We start from the raw sequence: 21,473 nt of genomic DNA on the forward strand, positions 1-21,473 counted from the left end.
TGCTCCCCCCCCCCCCCCCCCCCCCCCTGCCAGGGAGTCAACTGGGAGCCGTGGAAGGGCCACCTCATGTCCCTCGACTTCACAGAGATGAAGATTAGGCCCCTGGGCGGCTCGTCGGACAGGGCGAGGCGCTCGTTGACGGCCACCGAGACGAAACGCCAACTCCACCAGCAGCTCGTCTGAGAACCACCGAGCACTGGCGCACACACACACGCACACGCACACACACACACACAGACGCACACAGACGCACACACACACACACACACACACACACACACACACACACACACACACACACACACACAGACGCACACACACATGCGTGCACCTGCAACCGACTGCAATGCTACCGCCTACTTCACATCCCGAGTGATTTTGGGGCCGTTGTTTTTTCATATTTGCATGGTAGACCCCCCCCCCCCCCCCCCCAAAGGAAATGACATTAGGAGAATAGGATTTGTTATGCAATGTTGTTACACATCCATGGGCATCGTTCATTTCTCCAGCAGCCTCGGAGTGTCATTTAACTTATTGTGCATTTTTGTTGACTCATAGCATTAGCAGAAGTGTGTCTGTGACAGGATTACAAGGAGAAACCAAATGTGATTTGAACATTTTGGTGTTGCGCAAAATGTCCTTTTGTAACCCATTGTAAGGAACGGCAACGTTAACATGACCCAGCTGGAAATAGGGCAATAAAGAAAAAAATAAGTCTTGTATTTCAATTTGGACTGTGTCCCTGTTTCAAAATCTATTTGAATAAAAAAGAGCATACCAGATTAGAATGAATTCGACAGCACAGAACCGTAACACTCCTATTTTTATACAAGCTGAGTTTCAATTCATGTATTATCGTTTTTTGTTGTGTTTTTCCAGATTCAAGCGACCTAGTGGAGGCTTTAAGTATAATGGTATTATCATGATTGAAAAAGTTTACCGGAAAAAATGTTGTTGAAGTACTTTTTCTTTATTATATTGTTCTTAGGCAGTCTGGGGTGGCCGGTTAGCAATATCAATGTATTGATTATGAAACTGGCCCTGCGTGTGCCCAAACTGCACAAGTAACACAAACAATGGCACATTTATCAATATGGCTTTGACAAATAAAATTATGAACATAATAATGGGTACCGCCCGCCGGTGCATGGCCGTGTAATCTCTTCCTCTGGACTTCTATAGGGAAACATTGCTGTTGCCAAAACAATGCCAAGCTTAATTTGCCTCAGGCCCTGATAAACCTGAGGGCCAAAATGTCGTTTTTTTTCCCATCTGGACAGCTGACAAAGTATATTAACACCGCCTCCACTGTGACTTCATCAACCCTTTTCTACACTTAATTGAAAACTTTATTAGCTAAATTGACAATGACAGAGCACATCAATCAAGCCCCCTGTTAACGCGGCGGCATTAAGTCGCAGCCCATGCCTGTCATAAATTTCTCTGTCAAATTCGATATCTCTGTCTATCTATGCCATAACGTTTTACTGAAGCGTCCTCTCTGTATCCAAGGTCACGCGCAAAAAAAAAGAATAAAAACAGACATGAATAGAGAAATATGATCCCCCCCCCACATTTTTAGATGAAGTAGAATTTGTGACCTCTGGGGGGAAGGGGGGGGGGGGGGGGAGGGGGTTCTCCATTAGTGCCTTCAATGGACGTCTGTGCACGAGATTACCCGAGATTTCAGAGCAGTGATAAGATAAGCCTCACCTTATTGTCCGCAGCTGCGTCGTGCCCTTTCTTCCCCTCTGTCTTCCCGCTGAGATCACCTGTTTATTCACAGCAGATAATGACAGCACTGTAGGCCTGTGGCGCTGTGGACAGCGCAGGGGGCGATCCGTGGCCTGATCTCTGATGAGATGCCGTGTCGATGACGCATTAGTTATCATCCGTCAAGTCGGAGGTTTCTTAAACGGATCGGTTTCATAAGGCGCAACGTTGCTGCATGAATAAAAAAGTATTGGAGGTTTAACTGATTGCCGCTCTTCCGGTTTAAGCGCCTTATTCAAGAAGGACGGGTTCACTATCGACCCTAAATTGGGAGCGTGCGCGTGGGCACAGTGTACGGCTATTATCTCATCCTGACAGATGACCTATGGTTTCTTAAATTTCCTCTTTATATTTAATATTTTCGCTGGCAACTTGCAGCCGTTTCCTTAAGGATGCAGAGCAGCCTCTGAGGAAAGGGCTAGCAGCCAAATAAATAAATAAAGTTTAAAAAAAAAGATGAACAATCCTCAAATATGAAACCAATCAAGTGTGGTTTACATTGAGGCTGTTCTCCTCATAAAAGCTGCCGGGGCAATTTAGAGAATCCTAGAACCCCCCCCCCCTCCCAAAAAAGATTGCATAAAAATTGGCGGAGGATATTTCTACCGTGGCATTTAATTTCAACTTTAAAATGAAATGTCTCGCAAAAGCCCATTGATGCAATGAGGCCTTTCGACCACAGTGATTGCAAATTACTTTAAGGAGATTGGTTCCTGCCATGGCACTGTGGGGCAAGTGGTTTGCTTAGTGGCAAGAACAACACAATGAGGAGAACAAGTATTATGCTCTCCATGCAGCCCCCCTGAAATATGTGCGTGTCTGTGTGTTAGTGCGTGCGTCTGTGTGTGTGTGTGCGTGTGTGTGTGTGTCTATCGCACACAATTGGGTTTGTTTTGCCTCTTTTGTCATGTTTTATGCAGTATTTTCAGACCAGTGATCGCATCATTCAGCTTATCCCCATCACTGCCCTGTTTTTGGATGTTGAATGAATTAAGTTGTGTGTGTGTGTGTGCGTGTGTGTGTGTGTGCGTGTGTGTGTGTGTGTGTGTGTGTGTGTGTGTGTGTGTGTGTGTGTGTGTGTGTGTGTGTGTGTGTGTGTGTGTGTGTGTGTGTGTGTGTGTGTGTGTGTGTGCGTGTGTGCGTGTGTGTCATTGCCTGTGTGTGTGTGTGTGTGTGTGTGTGTGTGTGTGTGTGTGTGTGTGTGTGTGAGTGCTTTTAGATATATGTAGTGTGATTGGACTGGAAAGGTTTAGACACATCCACCCCCTCTCTTTGGTTTTGTGGGTGTTACCCATTAGGGCAGTCCCTCATTGTATACGTCTGCGTAACCACGGTTTGTTCCATGACAGAAGTGTCTCGCAGACTAACAAGGGAACGTTTGTTTCAGGGGGAGGAGTCTGAGGGGCTGGAAGCTGTGTCATGGAAAAGGTGAAGTGGAGAGGAGGAATGGAGAGATGAGAGAAGAGAAGAGAGGAGGAATGGAGAGATGAGAGAAGAGAAGAGAGGAGGAATGGAGAGATGAGAGAAGAGAGGAGGAATGGAGAGATGAGAGAAGAGAAGAGAGGAGGAATGGAGAGATGAGAGAAGAGAGGAGGAATGGAGAGATGAGAGAAGAGAAGAGAGGAGGAATGGAGAGATGAGAGAAGAGAAGAGAGGAGGAATGGAGAGATGAGAGAAGAGAAGAGAGGAGGAATGGAGAGATGAGAGAAGAGAGGAGGAGAGAGGAGGAATGGAGAGATGAGAGAAGAGAAGAGGAGGAATGGAGAGATGAGAGAAGAGAAGAGAGGAGGAGAGAGGAGGAATGGAGAGATGAGAGAAGAGAAGAGAGGAGGAATGGAGAGATGAGAGAAGAGAAGAGAGGAGGAATTGAGAGATAAGAGAAAGGATGAGAGGAGGAGAGAGGAGGAATGGAGCAATGAGAGGAGAGATGAGAGAAGTGAAGAGGAGAGAACAGAAGGAGAGAGGCGGCATAGAGAGACGAGGAATGGAGAGATGAGAGAAGGGAATAGGAGAGAGGAGGAGGGGAGAGGAGGAATGAAGGGTTGAGAGATGCGAAGAGAGGAGGAATTGAAATGGAGAAGTAGAGAAAAGTGAGGAGGAATGGAGAGGGTGGAGAAGAGAGGAGTAGAGCTGAGGGGGAATGGGGAGAGTGAAGTGGAGAAGAGAGGAGGAATAAAGAGGGTGAAGGGGAGAGGAGAGAAGAGAGGAGGAATGGGGAGGGTGAAGGGGAGAGGAGAGATGGGCACAGAAGAAAACAAAAGATGACAGCTGAGAATGGAAGCACAAAGTTCCCATATATTATTAGCAGTGTTGACATGGCATCGTATGTTCCCATAGCAATAGGTGGAATGTTCTTTAAATCTCCCAACACTTTTCCCGAAGGGCCCCTGGAAACTGAAAATAGGCTTGTCTTGTAGGTTGTCATACATTACAAATATGCTGTCTTGGAAGTAACCAGAGGGCCCAAACACTACAAAATATTCTGTGCAAGTTGGGTTTTAAATCCAAGTAGCTAACACCAGAAAAGATACATTAATTTACGTTTAAAGGACTATAGTTCACAGGGAAATAAAAATCTGCAGCGCTCGAAAAAATTTACTTTATTCCTCCGCTTTGAATCTTCCCCCATGTTGGGCTGGATTGTAACTTTCCGTGCGTCTTGATCCGCCAAAATAAATGGTGCATGCATTAGAGCCAACACGTGTAATCAGCACAAATTATAATATGTGGAATTCAGCATTTTTCAACTGTGTAACAACAACGGCGTACAAAGCAACATCCTAGATACACACTGCCGTGCATAATTGGCTGCGAAACGGGGGAAGCTTTGCCGGGGAAGCTCGTCTGAGACACGAGATTTTAGATGGCAGATTCGCTGTTTAAACAGATTGCAAATCCTCCCCGGAGCTTCCAGCGCCGCTGTGTTCAGCGCGAACTGACGGGCAGTAAACACAAGGAGAGGGAGGGAGGGAGGGAGGGAGAGAGGGAGAGAGGGAGAGAGAGAGAGAGAGAAAGAGATTTCCGACCTGATGAGTTGAGCTTGTGAAATACCTAGCATACAGCGAATCATCACCTGTGCGAACGTTTTTTTTGTTTTGTTTTATTAACAAAATAGGTTTATGGAGGAAGCCGTAATTCTTACCAAAGTTCAAGAAAGGAAGCGGGTGAATATGTGTGTTTGTTTAAACATGGGAGTAGAATACTGACACTTGAAACCATTTTCAACAAAATACTTAGGCCTAACGTTACTATTCAAATATCACATGGGGCGTCTCCGTTATGCGGGTGTGTGGAATATACATACTGAATTTAATAAAACCTCAGTGTGTGCAGTGATAAACAAAGTATGAGGGCAGTATCTTGCTAAAAGGAGGACGAGAAAATACTTTAATTAAAGTTCAAAGCAGCAATCTAAGAGTTTTCTAAAGAGCCCTGAAGTCTAGAGAATTTAAACATCACATTGTTTCAATCTTCTCTCATAGTTTCTAATATAAAAAATATATTATACATCTAATCCCTAAACCTCTCAATACGCAATAATTTGATTTGTACACCTTCGAGGACTTAAAAAGTGCTTCACACAAGTCAGCATTAAACGACTATAACGGTCTGATAGTTAAACCATCGTAAACGTCTCCCATGGCATCACTAAAACATCCGTAAGCGATATATAACATTTCAAATCCGCTGGCTGATGGCTGAATGCACTCTGTCCAAGTGCCTTTGACCACGAATGCTAACACTACCAGTGAATCACCTCTGTCTTTTGGAATCAATGCACGTCGGTCAGAACAGAGCTGGAGTGAAGTCTTATCACAAAGACCTTAGAAGTGCTACTGCTGTTGTTTACTGTTGCTGTTTGCTATTTTTTACATGGCATTTAGTGTGAGCTAAATTTAGCGTTGAGCTAAGTGCAACCAGATGTTTTAGTGAAGCCAGGAGAGACGGTTCCAATTTACGATTCAATCACCCAGACAGGTATCTTCGGCGGCAGTCCGGCAGCTCCAGCGAGGGGAGCTCGGCGGCAGTCCGGCAGCTCAGGTCCCGGAGTACAATTATATTATACAGATATAGAGCTCCAGGAGTCCACAAACGGCAACAATCCCTTCTCCTCCATGCTGTGGTTCAGTCCGACAGCTCATTGGTCAATGGGCAGCAGCTCATTTGCATTAAAGCTACAGACACCAGAAACAGCGGGGAATAGTGGTAGGTGAGATTTTTTTTTCCTAAAACCTATCCAGCAAACAGCTTCAAAAACATGTTTTCTGGAACTCAAATACTTTGTTTACTTGTTGGGAAAACACCATAATATGTCTCCTATAAGTGGACTTAGGATGGTGTACTTTTCAACAAGGAATCAATCAGGTTGAGGACTTACAGCGAGAACAGCATAAAAACAACCCTTTTAAACGGTGCTGGACAAGTGCAATAGGCTAAACTTTTAAGAAATGGATGGCTTTAGCTCATCATCAACATGCCAGCTATATCGAGCAGTCCTTTAACTAAGCTCCATTGTGAGAGCCAATGACCATAAAAGGTCACTTCTACACCAATGTTTTAGTTTTTTTTGTCATGAACACACTCGAACACACACACAGTACACACACATTCCAATATGCCTGGTTTTAAGCAGACAGTCCCTAGGCATCATTTTTAAACTCTTAAATACCCAATTCATCTCTCAAGTCACACAGTGTGCTTCTGTGAACCATATTGACTCATAAAAGTACCACATTGTAAACATGATCTGGAAACCCGCGTTATAACCAAAGCACTAATAATACCTACACAGTCTTTTCATAGTCCTGTGCTGACTTCAGCTCAGGTTCATTCTTGTTCACATATTTTCACGCAGAACGTATGGCTTTTTGTTTTTTTCAACATTCAATAAGTCCTATCGTGTTGCCCGGGCATGTGATCCTGAACGACGATTCTGATGTCCGAGTCCTGTGCTAGCGACCAAATAAAAACGCAACAACTCCCCCCCCCCCCCCCCCCCCCCTACACCATCTCCATGGCGATACGGTCTGGCGTCATCTGTCCCGTCTTCACGGAGATCCACAAGTCCTCCGTGTCCCCCCTGTTCTGCTTTTTCTTCTTCTTTGTGTCCGACCTCGCGGTCACTGCGGCCCCCTTGTCCCTTCGGCGGCGGCAGCAGCAGCAGCCACTGCCGCCACAGCAGTAGTGACAGCACACCACCAGCGAGGTGAGCAGGACCAGCAGGGGGAGGGCCAGCAGGACGGCCAGGCACACCGTGTTGTACACCCCTTGGTTGTGTTTGTCCGCAGCAAAGTTCCACAGCTGGTTGAAAAAGTCCAGCACGGTGCCCTTTTTATCCGCCATCTTTGTTTTTTATTGTTTTTGTTTGTACCTCCCAGGATGGTCGTCTTTGATAAAGCCTGGCTGGAACTCCAACAGCTTCGGTTTATAAAATAAATGGCGAACACGTACTCTGGTGACTTGTGCAACGTAACATTGGTAGCCACGATACATAAATATCGTGTCTCAAATCTGCAGTATTGTATCCGGGAAAGGTGGCGGTGAATATCTTCTCGGGCTCAGAAGCCGTTTCGGGTTTCGGTTAAGGTTTGGTTTCAAGAATAAAGACCTTGAACCTTTCCTGGCGCTTCTGACCCTTTGGGCTGGCGTGAAGCAATCATAGTTTCATTTCGAGTCTGAGATGGAAATATTGGAAATCCCAACGAACGGTGCCTATTGCTTCGACTCAATCCGAGTTTGTCGGTGATCCCTGCATCCCTGCGGTTCCTCCTCTGGTGGTGACCCCTGGTGTTGACCTCTGGTTTTGACCTCTGGTGGTGACCTCTGGTGTTCCTCCTCTGGTCACGGTCTCCTCGTTTTCTGGCCCCCCCACTCCTCTCGCTCCCATTCAATTCGGCCTGCTGGAAGGAGCACGCTGCCGGGAAGGAAGTGGGAATGTTCCTGTGGATGTAAACACACAATAGAAAGGTGACCTTTAAACTCACACACACATTCCATCACCAATCGACAGCATTCCATCTGCAGTCTAATGCGCTAAGTAGAAGGAGCAGAAGTATGCAGAATATGTGTGCAATGACACCACATTTATAAACGCACAGATATATATATAACAAAAGTGGACATCTCCAGAGCTTGAAATGTCTTTATACAGTTACATTAACCTCTACAATCGTCCTTCCATGATGTGTGCCTGCCTATTGTAAAATCCTGAGAGGGAGATTGAGAGAGCAGAACGTTGAGAGAGCAATAGTGAATGTCAGAGAGAGAGAGAAAGGGGAGAGAGATGAAGAAGAATTGAAACAGAGCGATAGCAAATCTTTCTAAGAGCCCCTCTGAGAATGGCCTCCATATATAGAGAGAGAGAGAGAGAGAGAGAGAGAGAGAGAGAGGCTGTCAGGACCTCATCTGAATATAGCTAGCTAATGGTTCCCAATGGGACACTTTGATGGACAGGACCTGGTCAAGTTTTTTATAAGTGGCTGATCGTTTCATTTTCAGCTCCCCATGTATGAAAACTCTTAACTTGCAATTTCTTTGAAGAATCCTTGACTTACGTTTCACTTTGAAGATGACATGTATAATGAAGAGAGAGCAAAACGATATCATCATGCATTAGTTCTCTTTAGTGACAGACCAATGTTGTCTCATAACATGTGATTTAGATGCAGGAGAAGAAGATATGCCATTATGAATATTGATACAATAATCATCCATTCCGTTAACCTCCATTGCGAGCAAGCCAGATGCACGTGCAAGTAGAATGCAAAGATATGTGTTGCGGTAACATGGCTTGTTTTATGGCTGTGAGAATACATGTGAGATCAGTGAGGTGTGACTTCCTGCCCAGGGGTCATGTCCCCCTGCTCATTTGACTGACAGGAAACCCCTTATGTTACTACACATGGGACACATCGTCATGCATAAGCCTTCAGAAGTAAACATACATGCAGCTTGAAAACAATAGAAAATACAAATATGTTCTTATTTTAAGTCAGTTTGGATAAAAGCGTCTGCTCAATGCCCTACATTTAAATGTAAGTGTTGTACAATGCAGGCCTATTCTTTTCTGTTTTCAATGTTTCAACATTGTACTGGAACACAGCTTAGTGGTCATGGGGTGCGGTTCTTTGTGAGCAATGCTTCATGGGGTTTAGCTGGTCAGCTCGAAAAGCCCGAGTCATGCCCACAGTTCGTCTGTATTTGTTGAGTAATGTAATAAAGGCTATTGTGTCATATCACAAGAACAATATATCCTTGGTGTGATTGGTTCATGGGGAAAAAGTGGGTTATTATTCGCAATGCTCTGGCCGTGGCCACATTGTCCTTCTCCCCACCGTGGTCCCAGCGAACAGCACCGCCACATAGAATACAAACAGACGAGTGACCGGCTCACAATAGAGATGAGACAGCACGACAGATGAATCATTTTAACATGGGAGGGCTGAATTTGTCACAGTGTTATTGGAACAACTGTGTCACAGATAATGACCGTCATCTTCAAAAATATCAGGGCTTCGCCACAACACCTCTCAAATTAGGTCATTATTTCAACTATACAATGATTATCTGAATATGATACAAACTACTATCTTCACAATACACAGGCTCTTAAAGGTCTTTCATTCAGTCTGGTGTTTACACCTGTGATGCTGCCTTCAACAATGCGTTAAAAACCTGAGCTAACATTATGATACTTTATATTTATGTATGTGTCTTATAGTCAAAACTTGGCTTCTATTCTGGGCAGTGTTTGGCGTGTTAGTGCGAGATAGAAGGATTGCTGAGTCAATTCTCTCTCCACTCTCTCTCTTTCCGTCTCAATCTGTCTCTCTCTCTCTCTCTCTTCTCTCTCTCTCTCTCTCTCTCTCTCTCTCTCTCTCTCTCTCTCTCTCTCTCTCTCTCTCCCTGTCTCTCTCTCGTCACAGAGTACATTTATATTATAAAGCAAAGACACCAGTGGGACGTATCCATGCTGTAACTGCTGATGTGCACTAAATAAAAAAACAAAATTATAATGGCACTGCCTTTTCATTAGGGAAAGTTGGATAAGTAGGTCCGCACTCAACAACACATTAATGTATTTCCACAGTGCATTTGTGGACGCAAGTCAACCGATTGAACTGTAGTGCTTTTAAGCCGAGGAAAAAAGGTCAAATTGGGAAGAATTCCCTTCACCCGCACACACACAAAGACAATTTATTCTGCAGTGGGAACATCAACTCGATGAGTTACTTTCTCATGACGTTGAGTGGCCATGGATCCCAGTGTACACAGGAAAAGGGACATTTCTTGGACACACAAAGCCAGGATGGGGTGGGGAGAAATATTATGAGTGCACTATGTTAGCCCCCGCTGGGTCTGTTCTGAACGGGAACATATGCGACCTGGAAGACATTGAAGGCTAAGAGACAGATCTGTGACAGAAGGCGAGCAGAAATCTTTAATGTCCTGCCTCAAGCACACCATCGACCCCGAGATCCCCCTCTCTGAGGTTTCTGGGACATGTTACAGTCACTGATAGAAATTGATTGATTGATTTTATGTTTTTCTTCTGGTTTTTCCCTGGGTTATCAGCAAGTTCTTATATGCCGGGAGACTTTGTTTTCACGTGTTATCGTGCTCTACTTTCCATTGATAACTGGGAAGAAATGCACTGTGTTTTGTAGTTCAGGCTGACACACATACCGAGCTGGTTGTACTTTTTGTAAACACATTTTGTAAGAGTTACAGTACATTTCTGCTGTACTCAGCACTACTATAGTGAGTCATAACTGACCATGGGTCAATTTATCAGTTGCATAAAAAATAAGTTTCCATTTCAACAGTATATAGCTGATACGGCAAGAAGAAGCAAAATCCAGTTTAAAATAATCTTAAATAGTAATTTAACCGTTAAAATGCCTGTGAATTAATCAACTTTTCCTCCACTTTTGGATGGAACCCCCCTTGTTTCCAATCATATGTAGCTCTACTCTATGTTACCATTTCAGATAAAGCACCATTTTCATAGTTCCAGAGCAGCTCAACAATTAACAACCACAACAACAAAACATTGCGTCCCTGACAAAGATGGCCTGGAGGCTGTGAAAAGAGAAAGTATTTAGTTTCAGGTTAAAGAGAGCACCTTACCCTGAGGCATGTTCAAAGCAGCAGGCCAGCTCCGCCACTTGTCGTACGCGCTCAGCTCTCCCCCGCTTTCTGACATCGGTCTTCTGTCATGTGTTTCCTTATTTGCTACTTCCCTCTTCAGTCGCTCATACATCAACACAACTCCTCACTCTTTGTTCCTCTTCTGTTCCTCTGACCTTGTTTCAAAACCTCTTTCTCTCTCCCTCTATCTATTAGTCACCCCCTCCTCCCTCTCTCCACCCTTTCCCTCCCCCTCTCTTTCCCCCTCCCTCCCTCTCTCTCCTCCCTCCCTATCTCTCTTTCTAACTTCCCCTTTCTCTTTCTCTCTTTTCCCCCCTCCCTCTTTCCCCGCTCCCTCTCTGCCTCTCTTCATTCCCCCCTCCCTCTATCTACACCCCCGTCCCTCCTGCTCTCTCTTTCCCTCTCGCTCTCTCTCTCTCTCTCGCTCTCTCTCTCTCTCTCTCTCTCTCTCTCTCTCTCTCTCTCTCTCTTTCTCTATCTCCCTCTCTCTCCCCTCTCTCTCGTTCTGTGCCCGAGTCACTGCACCCTGCCCACCCCTGTGTAAGAATGGGCCCTCTGTCTGTGCTTGCGCACTCCTGCGTGACGCACACTCACTCCACATTCTTGCGGTTACCTTGCGTGCACAACCACTGAGGGTTTCAGGCCCGAGGTGAGAGAGGGAAAGAGACTGTAAGTTCTTATTGTTATAATGATCTTTAGATCCAAATCTTACGGACACTTCCTGGTATACATTGATGCAATCTCATTTAAAATTTCCCAATTGTCGATTTAGCAATTGTGAGAAAAAAAAATAGCAAACAGCAACGGTAAACAAATTCACAGGAGTTTTCATGTGTATGTGTGGGTGTACTTGCGTGCCTGTGCCTATGCGTGTGAGCTTTTTTACGTGTGTATGTGTGTGTGTGTGTATGTGTACTTGCATGCCTGTGCGGGTGTGTGTGTGTGTGTGTGTGTGTGTGTGTGTGTGTGTGTGTGTGTGTGTGTGTGTGTGTGTGTGTGTTTGTGTATGTGAGTGTGTGTTTGTTTATGTGGGAGTCATATAGCTCCAGAGTCTACAATTAGATATTTGAGCAAGAAGGGTCATGTGACCCACAAAATTAGCACACACAGACACAAATTTCTGTATGTGCATAAACTATGGGAAGATAATTGACCTCAATTAGCCTGCAGCTATTTTTCCTCATATACGGGTATGGTATTCGTTCAATGTGCATACACATAATAAGTGAATGGCAATATTAACTATTTAAAATGTCAGCAAATGCAAATGTCATGCACCTTCAAGCTAACTTATGTTGTGGCTTGTGCACGGGTTGTAAAACTTTTAAACATGTGTTATTAACTCTTGCAGATAATTATTTGAAAATAAACTGGTCAAATCAAGTGGAATAGATGTATTAGCAAAATTCTCCACAGTGCCATACTCATATCTAAATACGGGAACACAGAGATGATGAAACATCTGATCTTCTCAAACATCTCCTAACTGCCTAACGACACTGCACATTGGCTCTCATTTATAATCACTGCAAAGAAACTTTCTATCAAGATAAATGAGACAAGCTTTACCAAGTATGAAGGTGTATTTGAAACTCACAAACACACAACCCTCTACACACACTCACACACACACAGAAACACAACAAGCACGTACGCATGTATGTATACACAAACCACACACACACACGCACGCACAAATACAAACAGATGAATTTCCCCCTGCGCCTCATTTGTTTTGTTTAGAGGAATCGTATTCTCACTTTACTAACTTGGTTTTAAGAAGGCCACATTGAGTTCTCACACTGGCTCATTTACCAGGAGGTGGGGAGGGGGAGAGCAGGGTCTTTAAGTGACTAGCGCTGTTATGTATGGCCTTGCAGAAAGACTGTGCCGTGCAGAAAGGCATTACATAGAATCATGTAATGACTGTAACTGGCTAGGGCTGGAAACTTGGCAGTCACGCTCCTCCCTCGCTCACTCTATCAAACATACACACAAAGAGAAATGCACACACACACAAGCACACACACACACATGCGCAGACATATGCACCCACACAAACATACACATGCACATACACTTGCACAAACACGCACATGCACACACAAATGCACATGCACACACGCACACGCACACGCACACACACACGCACGCACACACACACACACACACACACACACACACACACACACACACACACACACACACACACACACACACACACACACACACACACACACACACACACACACATAAACTCTTGCTCTCTCTGTTCTTTGTATGTGTGTGAGTGTGTCCATCGGTTTTCACTGTGCGGGGCCCAGACATATTACACAAATGAGTCACAAGTTAGGTTTCCTCTGAGGTACTGCTTATGTTCAAGTCTATTTCTGGCCACTTGTCAGCTTTCCAAAATAGCAACCACTTAATTCACTTTTCATTAGCACTCACACTCATAAACTCTATGAACGTGCACCACAGTGCAGTCTGTGAGAGTACATGTAGTGTGTGTGCGTGTGTGTGTGTGTGTGCGTGTGTGTGACAATGTTTTGCCTAGTGGGCCAATGAATGTATATGTGTGTGTCTGTTTGTGTGTGTGTTTGATCGAGGGAGAAAGCGAGTGAGATTGAGAAATGCATAATTCGTCTATATAAGGTTCTTCTCTCTTAAAAAAAACCCACAGAAAATATTTTTCAACAGCCGTTGTAAACAGAGAGTTCTTAGAAGTGGAGCTTGCAGTATGTGTAACATGAATAACTAAGTTACTGTTTTTTTTCCCTTGTTAAAAGGTAATTAATTATTATTCTTTCATAATCAGCACTGAATACATTAAATTATGGGCCATGTTGACTTACAGGGAAAGAAAAAGGAATTCCCCCCAATCCAATGCTCACGTCAATATCTCTGGGATTTTCTATATTTGTCTTGGCTTTTTAGGTGTTTCCACGTAGCGAACGGGGCCAGAAGGCCTTGTGGGAAATGATGCTTATGTTCACGTAAAACGCCCACTGTGGTACAGTGCCCTAGGAAACAGACGATAAAGAAATGAAGTTGTACAACACACAGCACTGCTTTTTAGCCTGGTTAAAAGAGGACATACAATGCAAGTTGCACAACATTTGTCGTTGGTTTAAGAACAAGACAACAAACGTGTGCCTGTTTAAAAGTTCCAAAATAATGTTGCACTTCTTTATCAGAAACAGTGTGTATGTACAGTATTTAGCCATTTAGCTTGTAAATCTAAATCTTTTCGGATATACATTAAATACAATAGATGCACACATCGATGAACATTTGGCCTTAATTATTATCACAATTAGTAAGACCGACTTCTTGAGGAACTTGGAATGAGGCGGAAAGGGTCTGAGGCTGCAGTGAAGAGGATGTATTCACTGGCCAGACGTGTGGGGTTAGTCAAAAAACCCACAGCAGGCACAAAGATGAAGGAAAATAGGAATAAAAACTGAAACCAGACATTGGTGATGACACAGGAGGACCGATGGCGACACTAGTAGTTCTATCAGGCATTACGACAACACACTCACGCACGCAGGAGAGCACCACACAGGCTTATACATTTTAGGTTCAAGCAGCACTAATACAATCAGGGGTTAACTAAATTCTGCCACCTGTCTTTAAGAGTAGAAACAGGATCAAATAAACATAATCAGTGCTACAAATCCTTCCGTACATATACTTCTCTACACAGGCTTATGCCCCTCTCAGCACTGCAGCCCTTTATTCAACCTCAGAGGCCTTTGAGCAACAACAACAGCAACAACCATAGAACTACAAAAATGCCTCAGGAAAATCGAGCAATTTACTGTACATCAACCGCCCCCCCCTCCCTCCTCCCCCATTCCCTCGCCCAATTAGGCGCTGGTATGGCCATCACAGAGAATAGAGGCTTCTAGTATGATGGGAGATGCCTGCGTCTCCTCCCTCTCCATTCATGCCCATGCCAGGGCTGATTAGGCTCCTGAGTGCCGCGAGATGCACACGGGATGCTGGTGCCTACATGGGAGAACCTGGTGGGGGAGGGGATAGCATGGCTCCTCCTCTCGTCGTTCAGGCACCGCCAGCCCACCAGCGCTTTGTTCAACAGCTGGGGGAGGCGGGGGGAGACGAGGGGAGATGGGGGGGGGGGGGGGGGGGCTGGGGGGAGTGTTGGGAAATGACGAGGGGAGGGATATGGAGTGCACGCGATGAGGGCTTGAGACAGTGATGGAGATGTACATGAGTAGGAAGGGAGGGAGAGAGAGAGAGAGAGAGAGAGAGAGAGGGAGAGAGGGAGAGAGAGAGAGAGAGAGAGAGAGAGAGAGAGAAAGAGAGAGAGAGAGAGAGAGAGAGACAGAGAGAGAGAGAGAGAGAGAGAGAGAGAGAGAGAGAGAGAGAGAGGGAGAGAGAGAGAGAGAGAGAGAGAGAGAGAGAGAGAGAGAGAGAGAGAGAGGGGGGAGAGAGAGAGAGAGAGAGAGAGAGAGAGAGAGAGAGAGAGAGAGAGAGAGAGAGAGAGAGGGGTTGAGAAAGCAGATGGCACATTTGATGTCTTCTGTCGTTGGTTCGTTTGAACATTTCAAATCGGTTTCTCAGTTTGGATCAGTTAAGAATTGCATTTCCTGCAGAACAATGCCCTGAGTTCTGCAGTGCAAAATGGCTTCAAAGTACTGCGATAAGTACTGGAAGTCGATTAGAATAAATGAATAGTGAGTGTTGCTTCCAGTGATGTTTCCATCTCTGTGTTGGAGCTTTCCCCAAGGGGCCATTCTTTTTCTCACTAATGTATTAATGAACTAATATAGCTAAACACTTTTCGGTTATTTTCCGGCTGTTTGGATAGATACTGGTGATACTGTGCTCCATTTGTGTTTGTGATCAGTGAGACCTCTGGCATCATGTTTGTACAGTACCTTCTGTACCACTATATCTAAAGGGAAGTACGTTGACTACAGTTCCCCTTTGGATAAGCCCTTGGTAGCAGCCTAACCAACCAAAAACCTTTTAGGACCGTCTCTGAAGATTATTAAAATACAGGTTATACATAGATGTACTCCTCAGGGAACAGAAGCCTGACTTTTATGAGGTGTAGTTAACTATACTTAGGAGTGTATTTGGCATTGGGTTTAATTTGTGTAAGGGAGTTGTTTTTCCTTTTCATTAATCAAGACAGGAAAAGCATTTTCATGACAGAAAAGAAGAACTGCTTGCAAAAATACTAACGTCAGCGCTAAGATCACCGCTAACTTCACCGCTAATGTCACAGCTAACGTCAGTCACAGCACGTCCTCTGTGCTCTAGCTTCAGCGTAAAAAAACAACTGAAAACGAAGCCGATATGGAACTATGGACTGATTCTGAAAAAGTGGTTTGATTTGTTAAATGGTTAGAATGATGGTTAACGTTGAAAATGTACCAAGTTACGAGGCCTGAAGTAGTTGAAGTGTCAGAAAAGGCGCAGAAGGCAGGCGTCAGATTTTTTTTTACATTGTAAAAGAAAAAGCAGTAAAAGCTTAATGCCTTAGAAAGTTTAAAGAGTTGAAAAAAACACTGAGAGATAGCCATTATGTCGTTAAATGATAGATGAATGGTTTCTGTAGCTGAAAGTATGCAGAAGCAATTAACTGCACAAAAAACTGGCAAAGGGAATAAAGAAAACTTAAGAACAGTAGATGTATGGAAGAATATAGCGTGATTGCAATGCACTTCGCCACACTCTGTGTGTTGCGAAATTCAAATGACATTTCAATCCGCGAAAAGGTTTCCGAAGCGTATAGCAAAAGATTTTGCAATATGCTTATCAGCGAATCACAAAAGATTTTGCAATACGCTTATCAGTGAATCACATCTGGGCGGAAACTACGTAAATTCCTCGTAATTTCTTTGTTTATGTTCCTATATGTCAGCAATGGGTGTCAGCAATAGAGGAGATTGTCGCTACGCGCCGAAGTTGGGCAGATGATGTGGAGAACAATCTGTTGAAGACACAGCTGCAGTTGATAGAGTGTGTGCTCTGGGAGATAGGCTAGACGACAGGAGTATATATACTACTCCGACTCTGTAATCCATAACTACGCAGACCCCTCGAGGTGAGCAATTCGCCGCCCGATCGATCTTATATGATGACTACTACTTGTAAATAAACTTCAAAAGCTTTTCAAATCTTATTTAGTGTTTTATTGGTCCTTAAAGTAAACAAGGTGCAAGTAAATATTGTGTAAAGTGATTCCGGAATTTATTTTTTTAGAGGAATCACAGCCCTTGCCGTCTCCGTCCGTCTCCGTTGTGTCGACGGATAGATAAAAAATATTGGATGCTCCCGTAAACTACGGGGAGGGAGAGGGCTCTCCGTGTCTACGTACAGCACTTTACGGAGGAGTATAAACCGGCCTTTACCAGAGAATGTCTAATATTCGGTTGGGCTGACGAGGAAGTGACGTAGTTCCTGCCCAGACGCGATTTGCTGATACGCTTTGCAAAATCTTTTGCAACACGATTTAGCTAAATCATTTGCAAAGCTTTTTGCGGATTTAAATGTCATTTGAATTTCGCAACACATGGAGCCTGGCGAAGTGCATTGCAATCACGGGGGCACTATAGCTTTTCCATTTTAATAAAGGCACTCAAAAAAAAGGTTTTCTACTTTTATTTTTATAACTTTTTCAAATTGAATTGAGGATTTCATTGACACTTTGCATATAAAAATGCACTTTGAATAATTTTTTTTTCAAATTACATTATTAAATTGCATAATGAATTGTCAATTGCATAACGTAATGACTTATTGAATTGCAAATTTCAAATTGCATTGCCATTTGAATTCTTCTACACAAACTGTATTTCCATAGTAGATGTTCTTGCAGTAGAAACCACACTAATAAGGTTGGGACGTCGGTGAGAGTGGTCAACAATCAGGGATCAGGAATCAGGGGTCAAAGTTACTGTGAAAGACGGTGAGTAAGATCGTTATTTCCCCTTCCTATTGTCCTTCATGTGGCCAAGCAAATGTAATATTTCGCCAATAGCTGGCATTAATGCAGATATTTTACTTGGACGGTTGGATTAGAATCCAAATTTTCGTGAAATTGAGGTAAACCAGATCAGACTAAAGGCTGCTTTATAATTCAGCGTTGAATAGCTGCCACGTGTCTCTACTTGTGGGACTGCTCGCCGACCCAGATACAGTCTATGGACCCATCCCACTGCCACACACACTCTGGTTTTAAAAGTAACCCGGGGGTCTTTTTCAGAAACCCTGACCCTGGTCCCCTGATCTTATATCTTTCTCTCTCTTTCTTTTAAATATCCTTTTTTCCTCTCTATTTTTCAGATTTCAAGCTCTGTATTTAAAAAAAAAAATAATCTTGTTCTCTCTTTCTATTTCTTATTGTTTCTTTTGATTTTCTGCATTCTCTCCATCGTTTCTATTTTTTCTCGTGTTTCGCATTATCTCTTTAAATGTCTTTCGTTTTTGATTTCAGAAAAAGTTCTAGAGAAAGACAAAATCAACGTAAAAGATTGAGAAAAAGAGAAAGTAGAAATTAAGAGGAAAGAAAAAGATGGATAAGAAGGTATAAAAAATGAGGTAGAAAGATTAGAGATAGATGAACTTAGAGGTAAAATATGGAGAGCACCAGAATATCAGGCAAAAATGAGAGAGAAAATAAGAAACAAGGAAATCGAGAGAAAAGAGACCTTATGGTGTGATTTTTGAACTAAACAAACCAAATATAACAAATACGACACCAAATATAACCTTTCAATATTTTATTAATATGTAGAAAATGTATTAAAAAAGGAACTATATAATACATGTTTAAGTCAAACTAGAGCTAACTTGTATGGTACTAGCAAACATTATCCAACAGAAAGTCAATTCAGCATATATAGCTTGCAACAGTCAAAATCCCGCTTTTTCTGCAATGACACTTCTAAGATGAATGAATTTGTGTGGCGTATATGAGAAATTCTTCTTACACATCTTTGCAATTTCAGAAAGACAGTTTGTCATCATACGATTAAAGGATCCAATGGCAGAATGGACTGGCATTATACTTCTTTTTACAATGTAGCATTTAATGCAAGTCGTCAATACACTTTTTAAATAAATATCAATACAATAAATAATCAAAAATACAATGCCATTTTGCAAATGAAATCAAAGTTCGAACAGAAAATACATGTTAAAGTTAGTGTTTCAGACTCAATAGAGGAGGAGATTGGTAATTGTGTTATTCATCCAACCTTTTACTTTAATTGGCCCCGTCTAAAGCTTTACATTAAGTGTTTTCATTTCACGATCATTCCTTCTCTTTCACTCTTTCATTTGCATCACAGAAAAAAGGCATAGTGAAAAGGGAGTCTAGATGGCCTGTTTCTCAATGAAAATAAATAATCATACCAATTTGATTATGTTGACCGGAATGTCCCAATAAATGATTGGAAATTGGGTATTACAATAAATAAATATTAAATAAAATTTTTAACCAAGAACATGTACTGTTTGAATTGTAACAATGCGAATCTACAATAAAAGTTAAAAGAATGGTTTGAATAAATAGCATGAATACAACTAAACACTAATGAAGACATTTTCCAGTGTGTATTGTGAAAATCTGCTTGCACATTCTCCTTGCACAATGGGCAGAACAACTTCAAAGATAGCTTTTGGAAATGCATTGAAGCATGCTCGCTTGTCATTACACAACACGGTACATTCTGTTCCTCGTCTTCCAACCTTTAACCCTTGAGAAATAAAGCACTGAGGCTAAATAAATCTACATAGTTAATGAAGTAAAACACACAATTTGTTCTAACACAAATAATTCTGGATATATAGTACATGAGCAGAGTTAAACCGGCAAGTGGAACTCCTCAGATTCATTGGATGTGCAAGAGCCAAGTTAACTTTGAAATGATTTATATTTTTTCGATTTCATTCTTTCTTGATCTATTCCCCTTTCTTCTATCTCAACCATGATTTCCTGACAAATTTGGTGCTTGAAAAGGAAATCAAATAGTCTCTTCAAGTATCCCTCCCATCAAAATCATTTCACAAGAAACTTACACTTGGACACGCAGGACATAAATCAACGCTATGTTGAAAACAAATCTTGTGTCTATGACACAATCTATGAGATGTGGGTTACAATGGGTTAGTTGTAGCTAACATGACTTAAAAACATAAAGGTTACATTGGGAAATGAGTCAGAGGGCATCTTAGTGACTAGACTAGTAACAGGCAGCACAGAAACAGAAACATTTTCTTCGACACTATTCCTAAATCAGAACTGGAAATATATGGAAGGGCTCATTATCGTTGACTCAAGCCTAGCAGTAAAGGAAACAACTAACATATACAAAGTAACTTGACACAACCCTTCTGTGCTGTTGCAATCGGTTAAAACAAAAATACAGTTATTTAAATATGCACATTATGGTTTTTGGCAGAAAAAATAATTCTCGAACAAGAAATCCAATTAAAAATCAAAAGCAGGCGAGATATTGCTTTCAGGGATGGTCATTTGTGGTGGCACTTCTAGGATGAACTTATGTGACTTCCAGCTGCAAGGAATTCTCACTATATAGTTCATTTGAATATATTTTTCCATAAGGCATTATAATTGGTACTTTTTGGTCTACAGATTGTTTCTTACACTCATACAGCAGAATAGCTGGATGAAAGGCAGCCTGGACTGATGATCGCTGTCATCTGGTTGGTGTGTGCCTGTCAACCATGGATGCTTTATTTAGACTATGCGGATACAGACCTGTGGATGTGATGGATGAGTGTGTGTGTGTGTGTGTGTGTGTGTGTGTGTGTGTGTGTGTGTGTGTGTGTGTGTGCGTGTGCTGTGTGTGTGTGTGTGTGTGCGGCACAGTCCATCAATTACTGTCCTGAATTGTAACATTGCAAGGAACATCCTAACTAATAAGACACGTGTATGAGATAGAAATGCACATGATGAGAACTCCTGCTCGCTGCTCACATAGTTCTTTATATGGACTAAACAGCTTATAGGGACACAACAGATTGTTGTATTCTATAGGTATTATTATGATGTGAGGATCATTAGTGGGTTGAATACACCTCATGACACCATCCCTGACAGCAACATCCATGGTTTGGAAAATGGGAACATTGGGTGTATTAATATCAGAAGTTAGTATCCCAGTACCAGATTTGTATTCAAATCAAGACAAGCAGGCAAAATATGTTTGTCTTGTTTGTTTGTATGGAAAAACAGTGAACAACCAATATCATATACATATTTTGTCATGAAACTAAATTAATTCCCCGCTCACAGTGCCTCACAGTGTCGAAACAGTTGCAAATTATGTTTTTTAAAATGCTTGCAACATAAAACGAATAAACATTTAATTGATTGATGGCTGTTTTTATTCTGCTCGAGTGAATTAACCCACGCTGACGTCTTCGAATGTACTCGAATAGTACCCAATGTACTGCTGGTGCATTTTTTCGGTACCTTTGCAAAAGCTGTTTCTTCTGTGGTAAGTTGCCATGCGTATTACCCCCTGGTTAATCTAATGAGCACC

At 42.7% G+C, this 21,473-nt stretch overlaps 2 protein-coding genes across 2 annotated transcripts in view; one reads left to right on the plus strand and one right to left on the minus strand.

Annotated features, from left to right (window-relative positions):
* The window catches only part of tnn (tenascin N), a 49,296-nt gene extending 48,876 nt beyond the window's left edge, over nt 1-420 (plus strand). Inside the window, exon 18 of the mRNA XM_056597618.1 lies at nt 34-420. Coding sequence (XP_056453593.1) covers nt 34-183 — 150 coding nt within the window. The 3' untranslated portion in view covers nt 184-420. The remainder of the gene's footprint in view (nt 1-33) is intronic.
* A 6,354-nt stretch (nt 421-6,774) lies between these two features.
* On the minus strand, nt 6,775-11,102 carry LOC130388247 (uncharacterized protein KIAA0040). The gene is made up of 2 exons (XM_056597665.1): nt 10,903-11,102; nt 6,775-7,713 (listed from the first exon to the last, which is right to left on the minus strand). Exon 2 carries the CDS (start codon nt 7,114-7,116, stop codon nt 6,775-6,777), a length of 342 nt encoding a protein of 113 aa, XP_056453640.1. The 5' UTR covers nt 7,117-7,713; nt 10,903-11,102.
* Nucleotides 11,103-21,473: the final 10,371 nt, after the last annotated feature.

This window comes from Gadus chalcogrammus, chromosome 8, assembly GCF_026213295.1.
Source record: "Gadus chalcogrammus isolate NIFS_2021 chromosome 8, NIFS_Gcha_1.0, whole genome shotgun sequence".
NCBI lineage: Eukaryota > Metazoa > Chordata > Actinopteri > Gadiformes > Gadidae > Gadus > Gadus chalcogrammus.